Below are 20,596 nucleotides of genomic sequence, written 5' to 3'. Positions count from 1 at the left end.
TTCTGTTTCTCTGAGGTTAAGACCTTGATCTTGCTCTTTTTTTATTCTCTCTGTCAATCCATAGACCTCCCAAGAGGCACATCATAACACTTAAATGCATTTTGAATACCTGGTCTCTTCCAGCATTCCACCAAACCCAGCATAACTCACTGAGGCCTAGTGTTCTACCAGGCTTCCCTGGTGGCTCAGAAAGTAAAGAATCTGCCTGCAGTTCAGGAGACCCAGGTTTGATCCCTGGGTAGGGAAGATCCTCTGGAGAAGGGAATGGCTACTCACTCCAGTATTCTTGCCTGGAAAAATCCCATGAACAGAGGAGCCTGGCGGATTACAGTCCATGGGGCTGCAAAGAATCAAACACGACTGAGCGACTTAACACTAATGTTCTACCAGTCAGTTTTGTAAGTTATACTTGGATTTAACTCAATCCAGGTTAAACTATTTAGACTTAATTAGAAACTGATTAGACTTAATTAGAAATTGAAAACTGATGGCTTGTGGGCCATATGCAGCTACAGTGTGTTTCATTTGGCCCATAGGGTATTTTCCAGAAATATAAATCTGTTCTTAAATTTGGAGATTTTACTCAGCATATGGATTTTGTGCTTAGTCGCTCAGTTGTATCCCACTCTGCAACCCCATGGACTGTAGCCTGTCAACGCTCCTCTGTTCACGGGGATTCTTTAGGCAAGAATCTGGAGTGGGTTGCCATGCCCTCCTCCAGGGGATTTTCCCAACCCAGGGATCGTACCCAGGTCTCCCACATTGGAGGCAGATTCTTTACTGTCTGAGCCACGTCTTTTCTTCAAATTCAGAATGTTAGTCCTGTGCCTGCTCAACTCCTTCCATTCCTCCAGAAAGAAAATAATAAAATGGAGCAAAGTAGCGAGTGCCTAGCATAGATGGGTATTTGAGTTTCCCGTTGCTCAAACCATTCATACAGTATATGTAAATACATTTGATATTCAACATTCTTCCCTTATTTATTGTACACACCTGAAGCCTGTAGGTATATGAATTTGTGATTTCTTAGGTGTGTAGTAGTGTCTTATCTTTTTACTCAAATGGCAGATAATCTGAATAGTTTGTGACAATCTTTTAACGATTATTCACATATAAATCTGAATATGTATAAATACATATATTTATATCTGAAAAGACTGTTGCTGCTGAGTCGTTTCAGTCGTGTCCGACTCTGTGCCACCCCATAGACGGCAGCCCACCAGGCTCTGCCGTCCCTGGGATTCTCCAGGCAAGAACACTGGAGTGGGTTGCCATTTCCTTCTCCATTGCATGAAAGTGAAAAGTGAAAGTGAAGTCGTTCAGTCGTGTCTGACTCTTCGAGACCCCATAGACTGCAGCCTACCAGACTCCTCCGTCTATGGGATTTTCCAGGCAAGAGTACTGGAGTGGGTTGCCATTGCCTTCTCCGGAAAAGACTTATCAGTAGCTAAATATATGTAATATATGTGATATGTAAATTTATATTTTTATAAATGTGTATGTTCAAATGTATATATATCTAAAACCTACTGTGATTTGGAAGGTATTCATAAATAAGCTCTTTCACATTCCCAGTGTGGTGGAGTTTTACTGTGAAACAACACTGTGTTTCTGATATGCTTGCTTTTCCTTTTAAAAATATTTTTTTAAACTCTTTATTATGATCAGTTTCAAATATATGTATAGTACCGATAAAAATACAATGAACACCCATGTACCCATCATCTGTAATTAGCCATTATTAACATTTTATTGGGTGGCTCAGTGGTAAAAGAATCCGCCTTCAAACTCAAGTTTGATCCCTGGGTAAGGAAGATGCCCTGGAGAAGGAAATAGCAACCCACTTCCATATTCTTGCCTGGGAAATCCCATGGACATAGGAGTCTGGTGGACTATAGTCCATGGGGTCACAAACTTGGATATGACTTAGCAACTAAACAACAACATTTGGTTAATCTGTTTTTTTCCTAAATTATTTTAAAGTAAAGTATAGACATCGTGACATTTTACCTCTAAATGCTCCAGTACGCATCTTGTGAGACTTCCCCAGGGGTCAGTTGTTAAGACTGTGGACTTCCATTGCAGGGTTTGATCCCTGATCGGGAACTAAGATCCCGTGTGCCATGTGGCATAGCCAAAAAGATAAATGCTAACTATCTCTTATAGTAAGCACATTGTGCTTTATAACCACAGCACCATTATTATCACACCTAACAAAGTAATAGCTGACTTCTTGTCTGCCAGTAGAGAGTTTTCCAAATCTGGATGCACAGCCTACGTGGCATGACCAAGCAGGGATTTGTTTGTTTGGTTTTGTTTCTTTGACTTTTGCAGGAGAGTTTTGCCGGGGATCTGAGTTCCCTGACCAAGACTAAGGATCAAAACTGTGCCCCGTGCAGTAGAAGCCTGGAGCCCTAACTAGTAGACCACCAGGGAATTCCCAGGCAGCAGCTTTTAAACCCTTAGAATATTTTTTAGTTTTATTTATTTACCTTTAAAGTTCCTTGATATCAGTAAAATGTAGATGGTGATTGACTAAGGGCAATGGTATTTATAAAGGATTTTCTGAATGCTGTTTTTTCTTAACCATTCAAATTATACTATTCCTTTCTAACACTGATGGTGCTAGAAAAGGTTATAATTGCCAGACTATAAGATACTATGCTCAAATGTAAATTTTTTTTCGTATTTATTTACAACAGAGAAATTTCCCCCCTTAAGGTTGCTTAGGTTAGTTTTTGAAACGCCTTTGCTCTTGAAGTTTACTGACTATTTAAAACAGAATCAATAATTTTTAAAAGTTGATACTTTTTTCTTATTTGTGCAGGAAGTATAATCATAGTATGGCATATGTAGCTTTCCTTTTTCCTAATGACTTATAGCATATTTGGAAAATAGGAAAATTATCAGCAATCTTGCCAACCTAGTACAATTACTATTTGTATTTTAGTTGATTTATTTTCAGTCCTTTTTTCTTAATCATCTTAAAAAAAAAACTCATAGTTGTAATTATGCTTTATGTAAGGGATTTTTTTTTAATTAGAAAATTTGTGTGAGGTTCTTATTTCCTTGCCATTCTTGCTTAACACACATTAATAAAAATTGATATTTATTCATTCACTTTTGGGTTAAGAATGTGATCATCAGTCCCAGAGATAATGGAGGAAATGGCCACGTGGTGTGTGGTCTTTAATATTTGTATTCTTTGGTAGACAACATAACTGAAAATAGCAGAAAATTTGAGTTCTCTAAACCTAAAAGTTAAAAAGTAATTTGGTTCTGTCCTAGACATAGATAGTTCTTTGCCTCTGTAAACATGTGGTAACCACTTGCTTTCCTTTTGCAAAAGTAGTTCTTTTTTTTTTTTCTTTTCTTTCAAAACTTTTTCTTTCTTTTTTTTCTGTTTCTGAATCATTATTTTTAGCTATGCCACTATCAATAACCCTTTAAAAGTTATTTTAAATGGTCCTTGTGAAAGACTTTTAGGTTGTCCTGCAGATGCTCTTAGTGAGGTTAGGTTGTCCTCTGCAGGTTGAAGAGGAGGACTTTATTTATTTTATTTTTTTTTTTATTTTATTTTTTTTTTCCATTTATTTTTATTAGTTGGAGGCTAATTACTTTACATCATTACAGTAGTTTTTGTTATACATTGAAATGAATTAGCCATAAGAGGAGGACTTTAGAAACCTTGGTTGCTCTGAAGCATTTGTTAGGACAGGAATAAGAAGAGTCTTGGGGTCAGCCTGAGTCTTGCTCTCTGGGGATCAACCAAAGGCTTACGTGAATTAACTCTTAGAAGATACCTATTTTAGTTTTTTGTGATCTCTTGTTCCTTTCTGCCTATATTCTAGGCTGACAAAAGGAATTTTAGTTAAAACTGGTAAATTTTTATTTCTAGTATCTATAAGAACTTTTAGAATATCTTAATTAAAATAGTTTATCCTCACTGTAATTTTTAATTTATAGTATTTTGTTATTACTTGTCAAATAAATTTAGTTTTCATAGAACTATATATTCTTGATTGTGTAAGTATGTGTTGTAATACTTTTTGTATCTTCTGTTTTGAAAGGTTTTTTTATTGTCCACTTGACATATGCTTCTGGAATAATATTCACCATGGTTTTGGATGACCTTCCAAACTTAGAAGACATCTATACTTCCTTGTGTTCATCAACAGTAGAAGACTCAGAGATGGATTTTGACTCTGGACTAGAAGATGATGACTCAAAAAGTGATAGTATGTTGGAGGATTCCACAATCTTTGTGGCCTTCAAAGGAAATATAGATGATAAAGACTTCAAATGGAAATTGGACACAATATTGGAGAATGTGCCCAATTTGTTACACATGGGTAATTTGCTTTAATTATTTTTCCTTTTGTTACTGTTTTTGAATTGCCCTTCTGTAGTTATCTTGAGTTTTACAAAGTACAACTGTGCTATATTAGGTTGAAAGGCTGATTTTAATTGCAAAGTTGGAATTTTAGAATTTTTTTAAATAGAAATGCTGTTGTATTTTTTTAAGTACATGGAGTGACTGAATATAAAGCATTGCTTAGCATTGTAATCCTTAAATTATCTGTTCTAATGGATAGAAGAGGGCTTCCCAGGTGACTCAGTAGTAAAGAATCCAGCTGCAATGCAGGAGGCGCAGAAGACACAGGTTCAATCCCTGGGTCAGCAGGATCCATCCCCTGGAGGAGTAAATGGCATTCCATTTCAGTATTCTTGCCTGGGAATTCTTCCCATGGGCAGAGGAGCCTGGCAAGCTATAGTCCATGGGGTCACAGAAGAGTTGGACATGACTGAATGACTAAACAACAACAAAAATAGATGGGAGTAATTCTCCAGACCCAAATTTATTTATTGTTTGCAGCTCTCTGGTCTTTAATTTCCTTTCCTATAAAATGACTGGCTCTTTGAGGCCACTTAAAGCTTACAAAAATCTTTTACTCCATGGCTTTTTTGGCTTTACTTAAAATGTATTTGAAATTTGTTCTCTTAAATTTTAGATCAGAGGTTAACTGATAGCCTACTGGATCCAGTGTGCAGCCATGTGTTACATACAGCTCACTTTAGTTTTTCTGATTATTTTTTTGTTTATTTGTTTTTTAGTGTTTGAATTTTATTGCCAATGCTTCAAGAAATATATATTTTACATTAAAATTCAGATTTTGGATTTGTCTTTATATAGGAAAGGTCTAATAATATTAAACTCTCCTATCCCAGGTGGTGCTAAGTAGCAGCTGCTGCTGAAGACATACCTTTCCCTCACCATAGTCCCATCTGGTCTCTTCACACATTTAGTTAACCTATAGTGGTCTTACATGAATTTGTGCTTGTCAACTTCAGTTTCTGTGTTCTCCATCTTTTCTGGTTAGCGCAGTTATTTAATCCCTTCAGACATAGTGCAAAGCCTAGATTTTATCCTTTTATCACAAATCTTAAGCACTAACCAACTTTTTTAGGTTTTGAGGTCTTATTCTTTAGAATTAATGTCAGGAGGAGAGCTTTTTTTTTCCCCTCAATTGTTCTCTTTTAAAAAAAATAATGTCGTTTAAGACTTCTTTCTAGTTATGGATTATATAATACATTATTAGAGAATTTTATGGTGAAAGTTGTAATTGTCACCATAGTCGTGTTATAATGTATCATATTTTAAGGGCTAGCTGGGTCTGATTATTCATTGTTCTTAATTATCCACATTTTTTCTTGTTTTTAAATAGCTGAATTAGTTTATTAATGGCTTTTAAATACATTAGCAAACTCAGACTTATGGTTATCAGTTATATTCTTGATCCAAAAAGTATTTTAAGTTCAGTTCACTCGCTCAGTCGTGTCTGACTCTTTGTGACGCCATGAGTCACAGCACGCCAGGCCTCCTTGTCCATCACCAACTCCCGGAGTTTATTCAAACTCATGTCCATTGAGTCGGTGATGCCATCCAGTCATCTCATCCTCTGTCATCCCCTTCTCCGCCTGCCCCCAATCCCTCTCAGCATCAGGGTCTTTTCCAGTGAGTCAACTCCTCGCATGAGTTGGCCAAAGTATTGGAGCTTCAACCTCAGCATCAGTCCTTCCAGTGAACACCCAGGACTGATCTCCTTTAGGATGGACTGGTTGGATCTCCTTGCAGTCCAAGGGACTCTCAAAAGTCTTCTCCAATACTACAGTTCAAAAGCATCAATTCTTCAGTGTTCAGCTTTCTTCACAGTCCAACTCTCATATCCATACATGACCACTGGAAAAACCATAGCCTTGACTAGACGGACCTTTGTTGGCAAAGTAATGTCTGCTTTTTAATATGCTATCCAGGTTGGTCATAACTTTCCTTCCAAGGAGTAAGCATCTTTTAATTTCATGGCTGCAATCACCATATGCAGTGATTTTGGAGCCCAGAAAAATAGTCTGACAGTTTCCACTGTTTCCGCATCTATTTCCCATGAAGTGATGGGACCAGATGCCATAATCTTAGTTTTCTGAATGTTGAGCTTTAAGCCAACTTTTTCCACTCCCCTTATTTTAAGTTAGATGTTCTCAAATATGATGAAAGTTAAGGGGAAAAAAATTTTGATAAAATATAACAGTGTTATAGTTAAAATTTTTTCTGTAGGCTTATCAAAAGTAGATAACGTCAAAAGCAAGTTTAATGTTTGTCTGGGCCACATAAGGTATAAGATTCCAGTACTGTTCAGACTGAGAAGAAGCCCTGCAGCATCTGCCTCTGTAGTAGCAGAATCTCAGGCTCCTTGCCTTTTGCTGTTTAGATGTATAAGTGTCATGGAAAGGAAAATGGCCTGAAAATCAGAGCTGGATTTTAATGCCACTTTAGTGATAGGTAGCCACTGGATTCTGGGTAAATCTGTTAGATTTTCTGGGCTTCAGTTTCCTCCACTATAAAGTACATTTGGACTAAATCATGCATAATCCTTCCTAAATTTCCTTGATTATATATCTCGCTGCTCTTAGCCAGTAGTCTCTTTTTTTCCATATTAGGACAAGTGGACTCCATGTCTTTATAAACTGATAATGTATAATGGTTTTGAAGGTAGAAGGGGCTTTTAAGTAACATGTAGACATTTTCCCCATCCATGTAAATTTCTTATTTTGAGAACATATATGCCTAAATGACCATTTTCTCAATACTTGAATATATAATTGAATAGAGGATACAAAAGATTTGATGTAGCTGAGTTTATAACAGAAGGGAAAATTATTTTGTGTGGGGTTGTTGGGGAAAAAATGTTTTTTTATTATTATCTAACTGGACCTGGGATTTGCTTTCCATCTGTAAACTATAATTACAAACAACATTACCTCCTCAATTAGTTTAACTTTTGCAATCATAATTTAAAAATATCTTCGAAAAAAAAAATATCTTCAAAGTTTACATTGACTTTTCAGGTTTGCTGAAATGTAATGTTTTCTTATCCTAACTGAAATATAGTTGTGAGATTTATGTTGCTTTTCTTCTCAGTTTGGTGTGCTTCAGTGGAAATTCTGCTCTTGTTTAAACTAGAAAAAGATTAAAAATCAGAGATGTAAAGAATCAAGACATAAGCCTTCCTTAAACTGAAGCATTTACAGGACATTGGAAGAAATGTTTGCTTCCTATATCTATGAATATCTTTCACAGAGATGCTCATTTAAATATGAGCATGAAAATTTAAATATGAGTACTAAAAGTACAACTTTTTATTTGAAGAACTATAATTGCTTAACATTTTATAAGTGAATCTACCATCTTCCTTTTCAGTGCTCTTTCTTTAAACAAGTTTAGTGAATTATAGCTGCATATTCCTTAATATCCTACTGTTGGCATATCTGCCAGTTGAATTTTTATAGAATTTCACTTAAAATTTGAAACTTAAATTTTCTTAGCTTCTCAGTTCACATACATTAAACTGAGTCTAGAAGTAGACCTTATTCTAGTAATTTAAACTTATCTCTCCCTTCTGTCATAGGATCCTTATTCCATCCTTACTGCTTTCCATCTATTAAATGCCTATGGTATGTCAGGTACTATGCTAGATTTTTGGCATATAATTATATCATTTAGCACTCACAGTCTCATGAAGTAGTTTTTTTGTGGTTTTAGAGAAGAGAAAGATAAGTTTCAGAAATGTTAAATAGCTTGTTCATGAGTTCCCGGGTGCTAAGTGGTAAAGCTGGGATTAAATTTAAGGTCTTAATACCAAAGCTTAAGCTCTCTCAGCTACTCCATACTGGTATTCTACCTTGTTCTTTACTTCCTTGTTGTTGTTCATTCCATGTTTTCTGATGGCTAAAACGTTACTAATATTATTCTCTTCCTTTCATGACCAAGAATCCAGCAAGCTAAAGGTACAGAAGGTGGAGCCCTGGAACAGCGTGCGTGTGACATTCAATATCCCCCGGGAAGCAGCGGAGCGGCTTCGGATCCTGGCTCAAAGCAACAACCAGCAGCTTCGGGATCTGGGAATTCTCTCCGTTCAGATTGAAGGTAAATGTCTGGTTCCAGATTATAGGAATACTAGAATATAGCATGATTTATAGCATGTGCCACTTTGTCTGTTCCTCTTAAGTTGAATTCACAATGCCAAATAACTCACAGAAAGTTAACCAAAATGATCACATGGATCATAGCCTTGTCATGGTGAAGGAGTTTGCATAACTCAGTGAAGCTATGACAAAATGTGGTCCACTGGAAAAGGGAATGGCAAACCACTCCAGTATTTTTGCTTTAAGAACCCCATGAACAGGCAAAAAATATGACACCAGAAGATGAGCTTCCCAGGTCGGTAGGTGTCCAATATTCTACTGGGGAAAAGCAGAGAAATAGCTCCAGAAAGAGAGCTGGGCCAAAGCAGAAACAGTGCTCAGTTGTGTATGTGTCTGGTGGTGAAAGTAAAGTCTGATGATGTAAAGAACAATATTGCATAGGAACCTGGAATGTTAGGTCCATGAATCAAAGCAAATTGGATATGGTTAAGCAGGAGATGGCAAGAGTGAATATCAACATTTTAGGAATCAGTAAAGTAAAATAGACAGGAATGGGCAAATTTAATTCACATGACCATTATATCTACTACTGTGGGCAAGTATCCCTTAGAAGAAATGGAGTAGCCTTCATAGTCAACAAGAGTCTGAAATGCAGTACTTGGGTGCAGTCTCAAAAACAACAGAATGATCTCCGTTCATTTCCAAGCAAACCATTCAACATCACAGTAATCCAAGTCTATTCCCAAATCACTAATGCTGAAGAAGCTGAAGTTGACTGATTCTATGAAGACCTACAAGACCTTCTAGAACTAACACCAAAAAAAGATGTCCTTCTCATCTTAGAAGAGTAAAATGCAAAAGTAGGAAGTCAGGAGATACCTGGGATAACAGGCAAGTTTGGCCTTGGAGTACAAAATGAAACAAGGCAAAGGCTAACAGAGTTTTGTCAAGAGAACACACTGGTCACAGCAAACACCCTCTTCCAACAGCACAAGAGATGACTTTACACATGGACATCACCAGGTATCAGATTATATTCTTTACAGCCAAAGATGGAGAAGCTCTATATAGTCAGCAAAAACAAGACCTGGAGCTGACTGTGGTTCAGATTATCAGCTCCTTATTGCAAAATTCAGGCTTAAATTGAAGAAAGTAGAGAAAACCACTAGGCCATTCAGTTATGACCTAAATCAAATCCCTTATGATGATACAGTGGAGGTGATGAATAGATTAAGGGATTAGATCTGGTAGACAGAGTGCCTGAAGAACTATGGACAGAGGTCGTGACATTGTATACAGGAGGCAGTAACCAAAACCATCCCAAAGAAAAAGAAATGCAAGACGGCGAAGTAGTTGTTTGAGGCAGCCTTACAGATAGCTGAGAAAAGAAGAGAAGCAAAAGGCAAAGAAGAAAGGAAAAGTATACCCAGATGAATGTAGAATTCCAGAGAATAGGAAGGAGAGGTAAGAATACCTTCATATTTGAACAATGTACAGAAATAGAAGAAAACAATAGAATGGGGAAGATGAAAGATCCCTTCAAGAAAGTTGGAGATACCAAAGGAACATTTCATGTAAAGATGGGCAGAATAAAGAACTGAAATGGTAAGGACCTAACAGAAGCAGAAGAGATGACAAATATACATAGAAGACCTGTACAAAAAGGCCTTAATGTCCTAGATAACCACAATGGTGTGGCTCACCTAGAGCCAGACATCCCAGAGTGTGAAGTCAAGCGGGCCTTAGGAAGCATTGCTACAAACAAAGCTAGTGGAGGTGATGGAATTTTAGCTGAGCTATTTCAAATCTTAAAAGATGAAGCTGTTAAAGTGCTGCACTCAATATGTCAGCAAATTTGGAAAACTCAGCAGTGGCCACAGGACTGGAAAAGGTCAGTTTTCATTTCAGCCCCAAAGAAGGGCAATGCCAAAGAATGTTCAAACTACCATACAGTTGCACTCATTTCACATGATAGCAAGGTAATGCTCAAAATCCTTCAAACTAGGCTTCAGCAGTACATAAACCGAGAACTTTCAGGTGTACAAGCTTGACTTAGAAAACGTGGGGCAACTAGAGATCAAATTGCCAACATGTGTTGGGTCATAGAGAAAGTAAGGGAATTCCAGAAGAACATCTACTTCTGCTTCATTGACTATTTTAAAGCTTTTGACTGTGTGGATAACAACAAACTGTGGAAAATTCTTAAAAAGATGGGAATATACCATACCACCTTACCTGCCTGCTAAGAAATCTATAATGCAGGTCAAGAAGCAACAGTCAGAACTGGACATGGAACAACAGACTGATTCAAAATTGAAAAAGGAGTTCATCAAGGCTGTATGTGTCACCCTGCTTATTTAACTTATATAGAGAGTACATCATGCAAAATGCCAAGCTGAATGAAGTTCAAACTGAAATCAAGATTGATGGGAGAAATGTCAACAACCTAAGATATGCAGATGATACCACTCTAATGTCAGAAAGCTAAGAGGAAGTAAAGAGCCTCTTGATGTAGGTGAAAGAGAAGAGTGAAAAAGCTGGCTTAAAACTCAACACTCAAAAAACTAAGATCATGGCATCCCATCCCATCACTTTATGGCAACTAGATGGGGGAAAGGTGGAAACAGTGACAGATTGTATTTTCTTGGGCTCTAAAATCACCGTCGATGGTGACTGAAGCTATGAAATTAAGACACTTGCTCCTTGGAAGGAAAGCTATGACAGACTTAGACAGCGTATTAAAAGAGACATCACTTTGTCAACAAAGGTCCGTCTAGTCAAAGCTATAGTTTTTCCAGTAGTCATGTATGGACGTGAGAGTTGGATCATAAAGAAGACTGAGTGCTGAAGAATTGATGCTTTCAAACTGTGGTGCTGGAGAAGACTCTTTGAGAGTCTCTCTTGGATAGCAAGGAGATCAAACCAGTCAATCCTAAAGGACATCAGTCCTGAATATTCATTGGAAGGACTGACGCTGAAGCTAAAGCTCTAGTACTCTGGCCACCTGATGTGAAGACCCAACTCATTGGAAAAGATCCTGATGCTGGGAAAGATTGAAGGCAAAAGGAGAAGATGGGGGCGGAGGATAAGATGGTTGGATGGCATTGTGATTCAGTGGACATGAGTTTGAGCAAAGTCGGATAGTGAAGGACAGCAAAGCCTGGTGTGCTGCAGTTCATGGGGTCACAAAGAGTCAGATTGACAGCGACTGAACAAGAAGTTACTCATGTCACCTGCGCTTCACATTGTAGCACTTTAGTATAAAAAGTAGTTGAGGCTCTGGTTGGGTCCTGATGCTTCAGCATCCATAGCCTCAGACTCCATTCCCTTGAACTGATTTTGGCTATCAGTCTGTCCAACTTTGGTTTTACTGGCACCCTAACCAAGGACTGATTTGTCTTTTAAACAGTATCTAATTTCAGGCCTTCCCTAGCAGTCCAGTGGTAAAGACTGCCTCCAATGCAGAGGGTGTGGGTTTGATCCATGGTCAGAAAGCTAAGACTCCATATACCTCGAGGCCAAAACCCAAAACTTAAAGTAGAAACAATATTGTAACAAATTCAATAAAGACTTTAAAAATGGTCCACATCAGAAAAAAAAAACCTTAAAAAAATACCTAATTTCATCTGCTTCCTTTCACCCAATGTGCCTGATTTAGTATTTATTTTTTATTTATCTAACAGAGGCCCTGAACAATCCTTTTGTAGCAGTATTCATTTGCAGATGTTTTTGTCAGCATGATCTTTTAAAAATGAAAATATGGTACACACACACCTTAAAGCCTTGCTATGACTGGCCATTATTTGCAGAATAATGTCCAAACTCTGTATTGTGACCTCAGGCTTTGCATAGTCTGACCTTTACATTTCTCATCTAGCCTTATCTTGTCCAGCTCTCCTCCCTCCTCCTTGGCTGTCTATTCTAGCCTCTTCAGCATTCTTTTGGTTCCTTGAATGTACATTTCTTCTTCCTGCCAGAGGTCCTTTGCATTGATGTCTCCTCTGTATGGATATTGTTCCCCACCATTCCCCTTTCCATTAGTTATATACCCAGCCTTCAAGTATCAGCTTAAATCTTAAGGATGTGTTTTCTGAATTCCTTGACTGAATCAGTCTTTTTTCACATGCTCTTGCAAAAGTCTGGGTTTCCCCCTTTCTGATCATTTCTTACACTTTGACTAGAGCCGTTATTTTGGTGATTGTTTAGTTCCCCCATGGACTCTAAGCTCCAGTAGGGGCAGGAACCATATCTTGTTTTGCTCACTGTTGTATCTTGACTTGACTGTACATGTTAAGTTCTTTAATAAACATATGCTGAATGAAAGTAAAGGAAGCCCATATATAATAGCACTAGTTTGGTTCAGCTCTTGGAATATATGATAAGCAAAATATGGGCTTTGTCTTTATGAACTCAGAAGGAGCTCATGACCTTGATGAGGGAGATAAACCTGAGAGATGTAACTACCAAGTATGAGGAAGCACAGAGGAGCTTCTGTCTTTTGGTGCCCAATGAACTAAAACCTTCTTTCTCCTTCCTGCACTGATGCAAACAAGGTAGCAACCAGTGAGTGATTCCAGCCTTCTCTTGCCCTTGTCAGCCAAGCCCTTCTGACCCTGTGCTTGCATAGGACCTGAAGTTCCACAAAACCTCAGTAACTGAAAGGTCAACATTTTATGTTTAGGAGTGAAACACATTTTGTGCAGTTAAGATTATAGGTTATTGTGCCCCAGAAGGAGCAATAACAACAAACAGATTGTTTAGAGATAGATTGAGAAATGAGGTGAATTCCATAATTTGATAAATAAGAGAATAGTGGCTTAAACAATAATCAGTTTGTTTTGATTGTCCAAAAGGATTCAGAAAAGTAAAATTAATTCACTGCAATCTATTAAATGTAGGATGAACTTTTGGGAAGAGTAGAAGTCAAACAGCTATTGTTAATAATATAGGTTGTTTATGTTTTATAAGCACATCAACATACTTTTTTTAATAAGAAACATATACGCAGTTTCTTAAAAACCCTAAACATTTTATAGTCTATGTTTCCTATTTACCTGAATTAAAAGGGCTTTGTAGTAGTGTTTTCCAGTGGAGAAAGGAAACACCAAATTTTTTCTCTTTTTTTTTAAACCACAGATAAGATCTTTTGTCTGTCACCATTAAAAGTCTGCATTTTAAATAGGTTCTTGGACTGTTGGCTTGTATCCATTAGCTTATTCAGCTTTAGCACCTGTCTCATCCCCAGCAACTTTTCAAGAACTACTGCCTTCACCATGTAGCTCTGTGAGTTTTCCTACTTCAAACTTGGGCTTTCTTCAGCATTTTTACTTTTCTAACAAAGACATCATGGAGTGGAAAAATAGGTTGGAAGGCTTTTTCTCTGTCTTTTCCAGTGCTGTCTGGAATCAGTTTATTGACATCCTCTTTAAAGTCATTTGTCTGCACCTCTCAGGTCATGATTTCCATCATCTTCTTGTGAATCTGGTGCACCTGCTGGTGCTGGGCATAAGAGGTCTTCTGAATCTGATTGATGCGTTTTTTAGTAAAACACACACGAGAACAGATGAATCACATTGATATCAACAAGCTTCAATCATGGTCTGCCACTTTTTGACCATCAAGCACATTTTGTCACAGGTAAGATCCATACCATGGAAATCGCAGGCAGGTTTTGCCCTGAACATCCTCCGTAATTAGCTTTGATTGTCCAAAGGCAGCTTCGTCATTCTGCGGATTAGCAAGATTCATTTCAAAAACACAACCCTTGAGGCCATCAGATGCGATTTTGTTTCCTTGAGTTCTTGGTGGTCAGTGCTTTCCTACTGTTCCTTGTATTGAACATAGCTGGTGCTTTCACATCATACCAATCTTTCTTAGAAAATGGGTCAACCACTTTCTTCTTGGCTCCCTTTCTGCCTCCTTTCGTAAGGCGCTTATTCTTAACCGACCATGTTGGTGACGTTCAGAAAGCCCAAAGGGCAGATGCATAGCTTGCTCGAGAACTTAGGTGAGCAGGGCAGGATGTGCTGTCTGTATGACCCCACTTTTCTTCTCTTAATCATCCCTGCTCCCTACAAGTCTTCAAAAGAGTAAGACTCCCATTTATTACTGTAGCCATAAATTAAAATGCAATACCAGCATGGAAGCAAAATAAATAAGATATAAGAAATTATGAAATTCACATGTGGCAGTGATTATCATACTACAGAAAAGAGTTTTTTTTAACTTTTAGAGTACACCTGTGTCCCAGGTGATCTCCTTTTCTCTTTCCACATTCACTGAGAGTGCAGGCAAGAGTGAAAGTGGTGTCAGCAGCTGTTGCTTTTGTGAAACATGATGGGCTGATGCCTTTTAGGTTATAAGAGAAGGTATTGCCACTATCATGGTGTCTGCTGCAGGGCTGAAGGGACAAGTTGTCCCCCCAAGGACACACAGTCTTTTCTCCATTGAAGAACACTCCCTATACCCTTCTTTTGAGTTTTCGCCAGGGAGTTGAGACATTTTTTTGAGGACATTTTGTGACTCCTCTGTAAATTCATTCTGATTTAAAGTTGGAGTCTGTAAAGGGTCAAAGAGTAAAAATTTTTGGCTCTGTGGGCCAGAAGATCTCTGTCAAGACAACTCAGCTCTGCTGCTATAGTGCAAAAAATGGTCAAGGCAATATGTAAATGAGTGAATGTGGCTGTGTTCCAGTAACACTTATTTATCTGAACAGGCAACAAGCTTGATTTGGCCCACGGGTCATAGTTTGCCAACCCCAGTCGGCAAGTTGGAGAGCCAGTAGTATTCTCTTCTATGTGTGTTTCCTTGACAACAGCTAACTTACGTGCAGCTTGCAAATTGGAAAATAACAGTAGTATAGTGTGGAAATTGTGTTTATTCATACATTATTTTTTTTCCTGGGCAAAGGGAGTTAGAATAGTAGGAATAGAAGGTTAATTGTCCGTAAGCCTTTTGATCTGTTGCTACATGGGTGGAAGTCCTTTCAGCTTTTTTTCAGGAAGTTGAGAATGAGAAGTGACACTCAGGTACCTTCCCCAGAAGTATGCCCTCAGCATCTCATGGCTCTCAGCTTGTGAACTTTACTTCCTCCCGTGCGCACCTGGAAGGCAGCCGCACCGGCTCAAAGCCCCACTGCATCTGCGTTCTCTCCCAGCTTTAACCAGACATTTCCACTCTAGTGTTCGGTGTGTTGCCTACACCAATTTTTGTTTTCATTAGAGCACTAGTTACAAAGCCGCATGGGTTTTGAGTTTGCCTCAGCAATGTTTCTGCCATGAAACCTATTATTTTCAGTGTGAGATTTTTATAGACTGTGAGATTTTTCCTGGAATGCAGTTATCATATGGAAAAGTGCCTATGATTCTTAGTAAGGTTATGATAAGATGACTTTTCATCATATAGTCAGTAAATAACTAATGAGTGCCTATTATGTACACCAGACACTGTTCAGTGTCTAAAGGATATAATTAAGGTGGCCATAAAACTTGTCATTTAAATTAGGAAATGAAAATAAATGGAGTTACTATGAATAACTATAAATAACTCTCCCAGGACAACAGATATAAAGGGGACTGTGTGTACGTGCTCAGTCTTGTCTGACTTTTTGTGACGCCATGGACTGTAGGCTCCTCTGTCCATGGGATTTTCCAGGCAAGAATACTAGAGTGGGTTGCCATTTCCTACTCCAGAGGATCTTCCCAACTGAGGGATCGAGCCCGTGTCTCTTGCATTCCTGCATCAGCAGCCAGATTCTTTACCACAAGTGCTAACTCAGAAGCCCATAAAGGGGAGGCAGACAAGAAAATAAGTGAATGAATAACTACATGGGATGTGCTCTGAAGAAGTAACAAGATGTTTTGATAAGGGTGACCTGACCTTGGAAAAAATGATTGGAGAAGACTTTGGGGGCTTGTGACACTTAAGATTACACTGAAAATTGAGAAGTTGGTTTATGTGAAGAGTGCAGGAGAACTGTTCTAGGCAGAGAGAACAACATGTACAAAGAACTTAAGGAAAGTGGGTTTGTGTACCTTAGAAAGTAAAAAATGCCACTGAACCTGAGTCCTTGTTATTGAAGGAGAAATTAGTGTGAATTGAGATTATAGTCTGGCAAGGACCACATCTGAGCTATTAGTAATAGCCACAAGCCACTTTTTTTTTTCCATTTATTTTTATTAGTTGGATGCTAATTACTTTACAGTATTGTAGTGGTTTTTGCCATACATTGACATGAATCAGCCATGGATTTACATGTATTCCCCATCCCGATCCCCCCTCCCACCTCCCTCTCCACCCGATCCCTCTGCGTCTTCCCAGTGCACCAGCCCTGAGCACTTGTCTCATGCATCCAACCTGGGCTGGTGATCTATTTCACCCTTGATAATATACATGTTTCGATGCTGTTCTCTCTAAACATCCCACCCTCGCCTTCTCCCACAGAGTCCAAAAGTCTGTTCTGTACATCTGGGTCTCTTTTTCTGTTTTGCATATAGGGTTATCATTACCATCTTTCTAAATTCCATATATATGCGTTAGTATACTGTATTGGTCTTTATCTTCCTGGCTTACTTCACTCTGTATAATGGGCTCCAGTTTCATCCATCTCATTAGAACTGATTCAAATGAATTCTTTTTAATGGCTGAGTAATATTCCATGGTGTATATGTACCACAGCTTCCTCATCCATTCATCTGATGGGCATCTAGGTTGCTTCCGTGTCCTGGCTATTATAAACAGTGCTGCGATGAACATTGGGGTGCACATGTCTCTTTCAGATCTGGTTTCCTCGGTGTGTATGCCCAGAAGTGGGATTGCTGGGTCATATGGCAGTTCTAGTTCCAGTTTTTTAAGAAATCTCCACACTGTTCTCCATAGCCGCTGTACTAGTTTGCATTCCCACCAACAGTGTAAAAGGGTTCCCTTTTCTCCACACCCTCTCCAGCATTTATTGCTTGTAGACTTTTGGATAGCAGCCATCCTGACTGGCGTGTAATGGTACCTCATTGTGGTTTTGATTTGCATTTCTCTGAGAATGAGTGATGTTGAGCATCTTTTCATGTGTTTGTTAGCCATCTGTATGTCTTCTTTGGAGAAATGTCTGTTTAGTTCTTTGGCCCATTTTTTGATTGGGTCATTTATTTTTCTGGAATTGAGCTGCAGGAGTTGCTTGTATATTTTTGAGATTAATCCCTTGTCTGTTGCTTCATTTGCTATTATTTTCTCCCAATCTGAAGGCTGTCTTTTCACCTTGCTTATAGTTTCCTTTGTTGTGCAAAAGCTTTTAAGTTTCATTAGGTCCCATTTGTTTATTTTTGCTTTTATTTCCAGTATTCTGGGAGGTGGGTCATAGAGGATCCTGCTGTGATTCATGTCAGAGAGTGTTTTGCCTATGTTCTCCTCTAGGAGTTTTATAGTTTCTGGTCTTACATTTAGATCTTTAATTCATTTTGAGTTTATTTTTGTGTATGGTGTTAGAAAGTGTTCTAGTTTCGTTCTTTTACAAGTGGTTGACCAGTTTTGCCAGCACCACTTGTTAAAAAGGTTGTATTTTTTCCATTGTATATTTTTGCCTCGTTTGTCGAAGATAAGGTGTCCATAGGTTTGTGGATTTATCTCTGGGCTTTCTGTTCTGTTCCATTGATCTATATTTCTGTCTTTGTGCCAGTACCATACTGTCTTGATGACTGTGGCTTTGTAGTATATTCTGAAGTCAGGCAAGTTGATTCCTCCAGTTCCTTTCTTCTTTCTCAAGATTACTTTGGCTATTCGAGTTTTTTTGTATTTCCATACAAATTGTGAAATTATTTGTTCTAATTCTGTGAAAAATACCGTTGGTAGCTTGATAGGGATTGCATTGAATCTATAGATTGCTTTGGGTAGTATAGTCATTTTGAAAATATTGATTCTTCCAATCCATGAACACGGTATATTTCTCCATCTGTTGCCACAAGCCACTTTTATGATCTGTTGTCCATTTCAAAAACAAAAGTCCTTCCACCTAGAACATCTTTGCAAATTTAATATGTTAATAGTTCTCTCCCTTTGGTGGAAACCGTCAAGATCTGTATTCTTTTTCTCTTTCATTCCTAACTCCCATAGGCAATTTAGAACATTGTATATAGCCCTTGGTGATTGGTCACTTATTGTTAGGATATTTGTTCCCTGTTACCAAGTTATCTGCCTGGTTACAATAGTTAATATTTTATCTATTTATCTAGCTGACCTATATCATGACAAGACATGAAACTACTGTGCCTTCATTGGCTTCATTCTTTGTCATCTTGCCCTAAAACAGTAGGAGCATGGTATGGTGAATGCAGCCTTTCAAATCCTCGACCACAAGCTAGCTATACTTTTTTCTGTCCACAAGGTGGTGCTGTCTACCAGAGGAAGAATAGTCAAAATTTGGGCTTAAGCTCAGGAAGCATCTTGAAACTTGTTTCAGAGATCTTTTTATTAAGTGAGGTTTAAATTGCCCCTAACTTTAGTAGTTAACTCCAGCGGGAAAGGAAAAGCATGCGATGTTAAAGGAGCACGAAGGGCTTACAGGGAGTCTGCTCCTTAAAATGGTGGTTATGTGAGGTTTGTGTTGCAATTATTCTTTGAAATGAATTTGTTTCATGCATTCTTCTAGGTACATGATATTTACTAAAAAATAAATTTCATCCTGTAATTCTAATTAAAGTAAATAAATAGCCTTTAACTTTAGAGTCTACTCAATTGGAACACTTCTAGTGACATTTATCTACCAGGCTATTGTGAGGTTCAAATGAGATACATTTTTTTAAGCATTAAAATCCCTATACAAATATTGCTCTTATCAGATCTCAGAGGTAGATTAGTAGCAGCGTATCTACTCTTCATTGCATGAGTTTCTCCTCTGCATGTCTCTTTATATTGCAGTTGTTGAAAGGAAGATGGTATTTTACTTACAAATACCACAGTGTCCTCATGACATTGTATATTCTTTCTGCATTAGACCTACTCATATTTCTAATTTCTGATCATAAATTCTCAAAAAGTAATCTAGGATTTGAGACTTTCTGAGAATATTTTCTTCCTACACACATATAAGTTGGTTGAAAGTAAATATTCAGCCTTCCAAGCTCTCTGCTGATGCCATACATCATTAATGATTGTCCATCTGCTGTGTTGTGAGAATTAGTTATGTTCTTCTTGTGCTTCATGTAAGTGAACCTGCTCAGGTGAGGTTGAAAAGAGGCCTGTATAGTACTGAACTCACCCTTTTTGTGGTGGTAAACTTAGCATAATTCTTCAAAAACACATAAAACTAAAGCTCTTGTATATCTGTTTTTCAACAAAATTTACATCTTATTCTGATGATTTCTTTTAAACCTGACTATCATTTTCAGGGGAAGGTGCTATCAACCTGGCTTTGGCTCAGAACCGGAGCCAAGATGTGAGAATGAATGGACCCATGGGAGCTGGAAATTCAGTTAGGATGGAAGCGGGATTTCCCATGGCAGGCGGTCCAGGTGAGATCTCTCACTCAGTTGTATGACATTTGACTAGTTTCCTTTTTTTGGCTTTATTTGCTAATGTATAATCATTTGAGTCCTGCAAGATAGGTGGGGGTTCCTAACACATTTCTATTGATTTGTTCAGGAAAACAAAACATGAATCTAGACTCTTAGGAGACTAGAATCACAGAGCATGGAGCTTATATAGTCTTTGTGATGTTTGGGGCTCATACTTAAAGGTAGATGAGCCCTGAGCCATGCAGGAAACATTTATTGAGTTCTCATTGTATGATAGGACCTATGCTAAGTGTTGCAAGTAGAACTGAATAAAGCATCTTCTATCCTCAGGGTGTTTATAGCATAACATAGCCTTCTATGTTATGAAAGAGAAAGAGTCACCTTTCTCTGTGACTGAGAATCTGGGAGTTTGTGCATGCTTAGGTGGAATCTGTAGAAGTATGTGGGAGAGTATGTGTTTTTATGTATTTAGAATTTGAGAGAGTTACAGATTATTTGCTACCTTTGTAGCAGTCCTGAAATTTCTTCTTTAGAGATTGCACCCATGTTCTGTGAGTCAAAGAAAGTTAGAATTGAGTTGGTACTCTCATTTTAAGCTGGAGAAACTGTGGAGT

General features: G+C 38.1%; 1 protein-coding gene and 1 pseudogene across 12 annotated transcripts in view; one reads left to right on the top strand and one right to left on the bottom strand.

Moving 5' to 3' along the window:
- Nucleotides 1–20,596, top strand: part of NCOA6 (nuclear receptor coactivator 6) — a 94,778-nt gene that overhangs the window by 33,909 nt on the left and 40,273 nt on the right. For 11 of the 12 annotated variants that reach the window (XM_070472565.1, XM_070472560.1, XM_070472556.1 and 8 more), the window contains 3 exons: nt 4,071–4,352; nt 8,327–8,482; nt 19,857–19,979. In XM_070472565.1, the coding sequence (XP_070328666.1) occupies nt 4,118–4,352; nt 8,327–8,482; nt 19,857–19,979 (514 nt within the window). In that variant the 5' untranslated portion in view covers nt 4,071–4,117. Of the gene's footprint in view, nt 1–4,070; nt 4,353–8,326; nt 8,483–19,856; nt 19,980–20,596 lie in introns of those variants that run through there. The other variant, XM_020889152.2, reaches the window with a different exon arrangement.
- LOC110137553 (small ribosomal subunit protein eS1 pseudogene) lies at nt 13,656–14,431 on the bottom strand (annotated as a pseudogene).

The sequence above is a fragment of the Odocoileus virginianus genome, chromosome 9 (assembly GCF_023699985.2).
Source record: "Odocoileus virginianus isolate 20LAN1187 ecotype Illinois chromosome 9, Ovbor_1.2, whole genome shotgun sequence".
NCBI classification, from domain to species: domain Eukaryota; kingdom Metazoa; phylum Chordata; class Mammalia; order Artiodactyla; family Cervidae; genus Odocoileus; species Odocoileus virginianus.
Note: the sequence above shows the minus strand (reverse complement) of the source record. Positions and strands in the feature narration are given on the sequence as shown.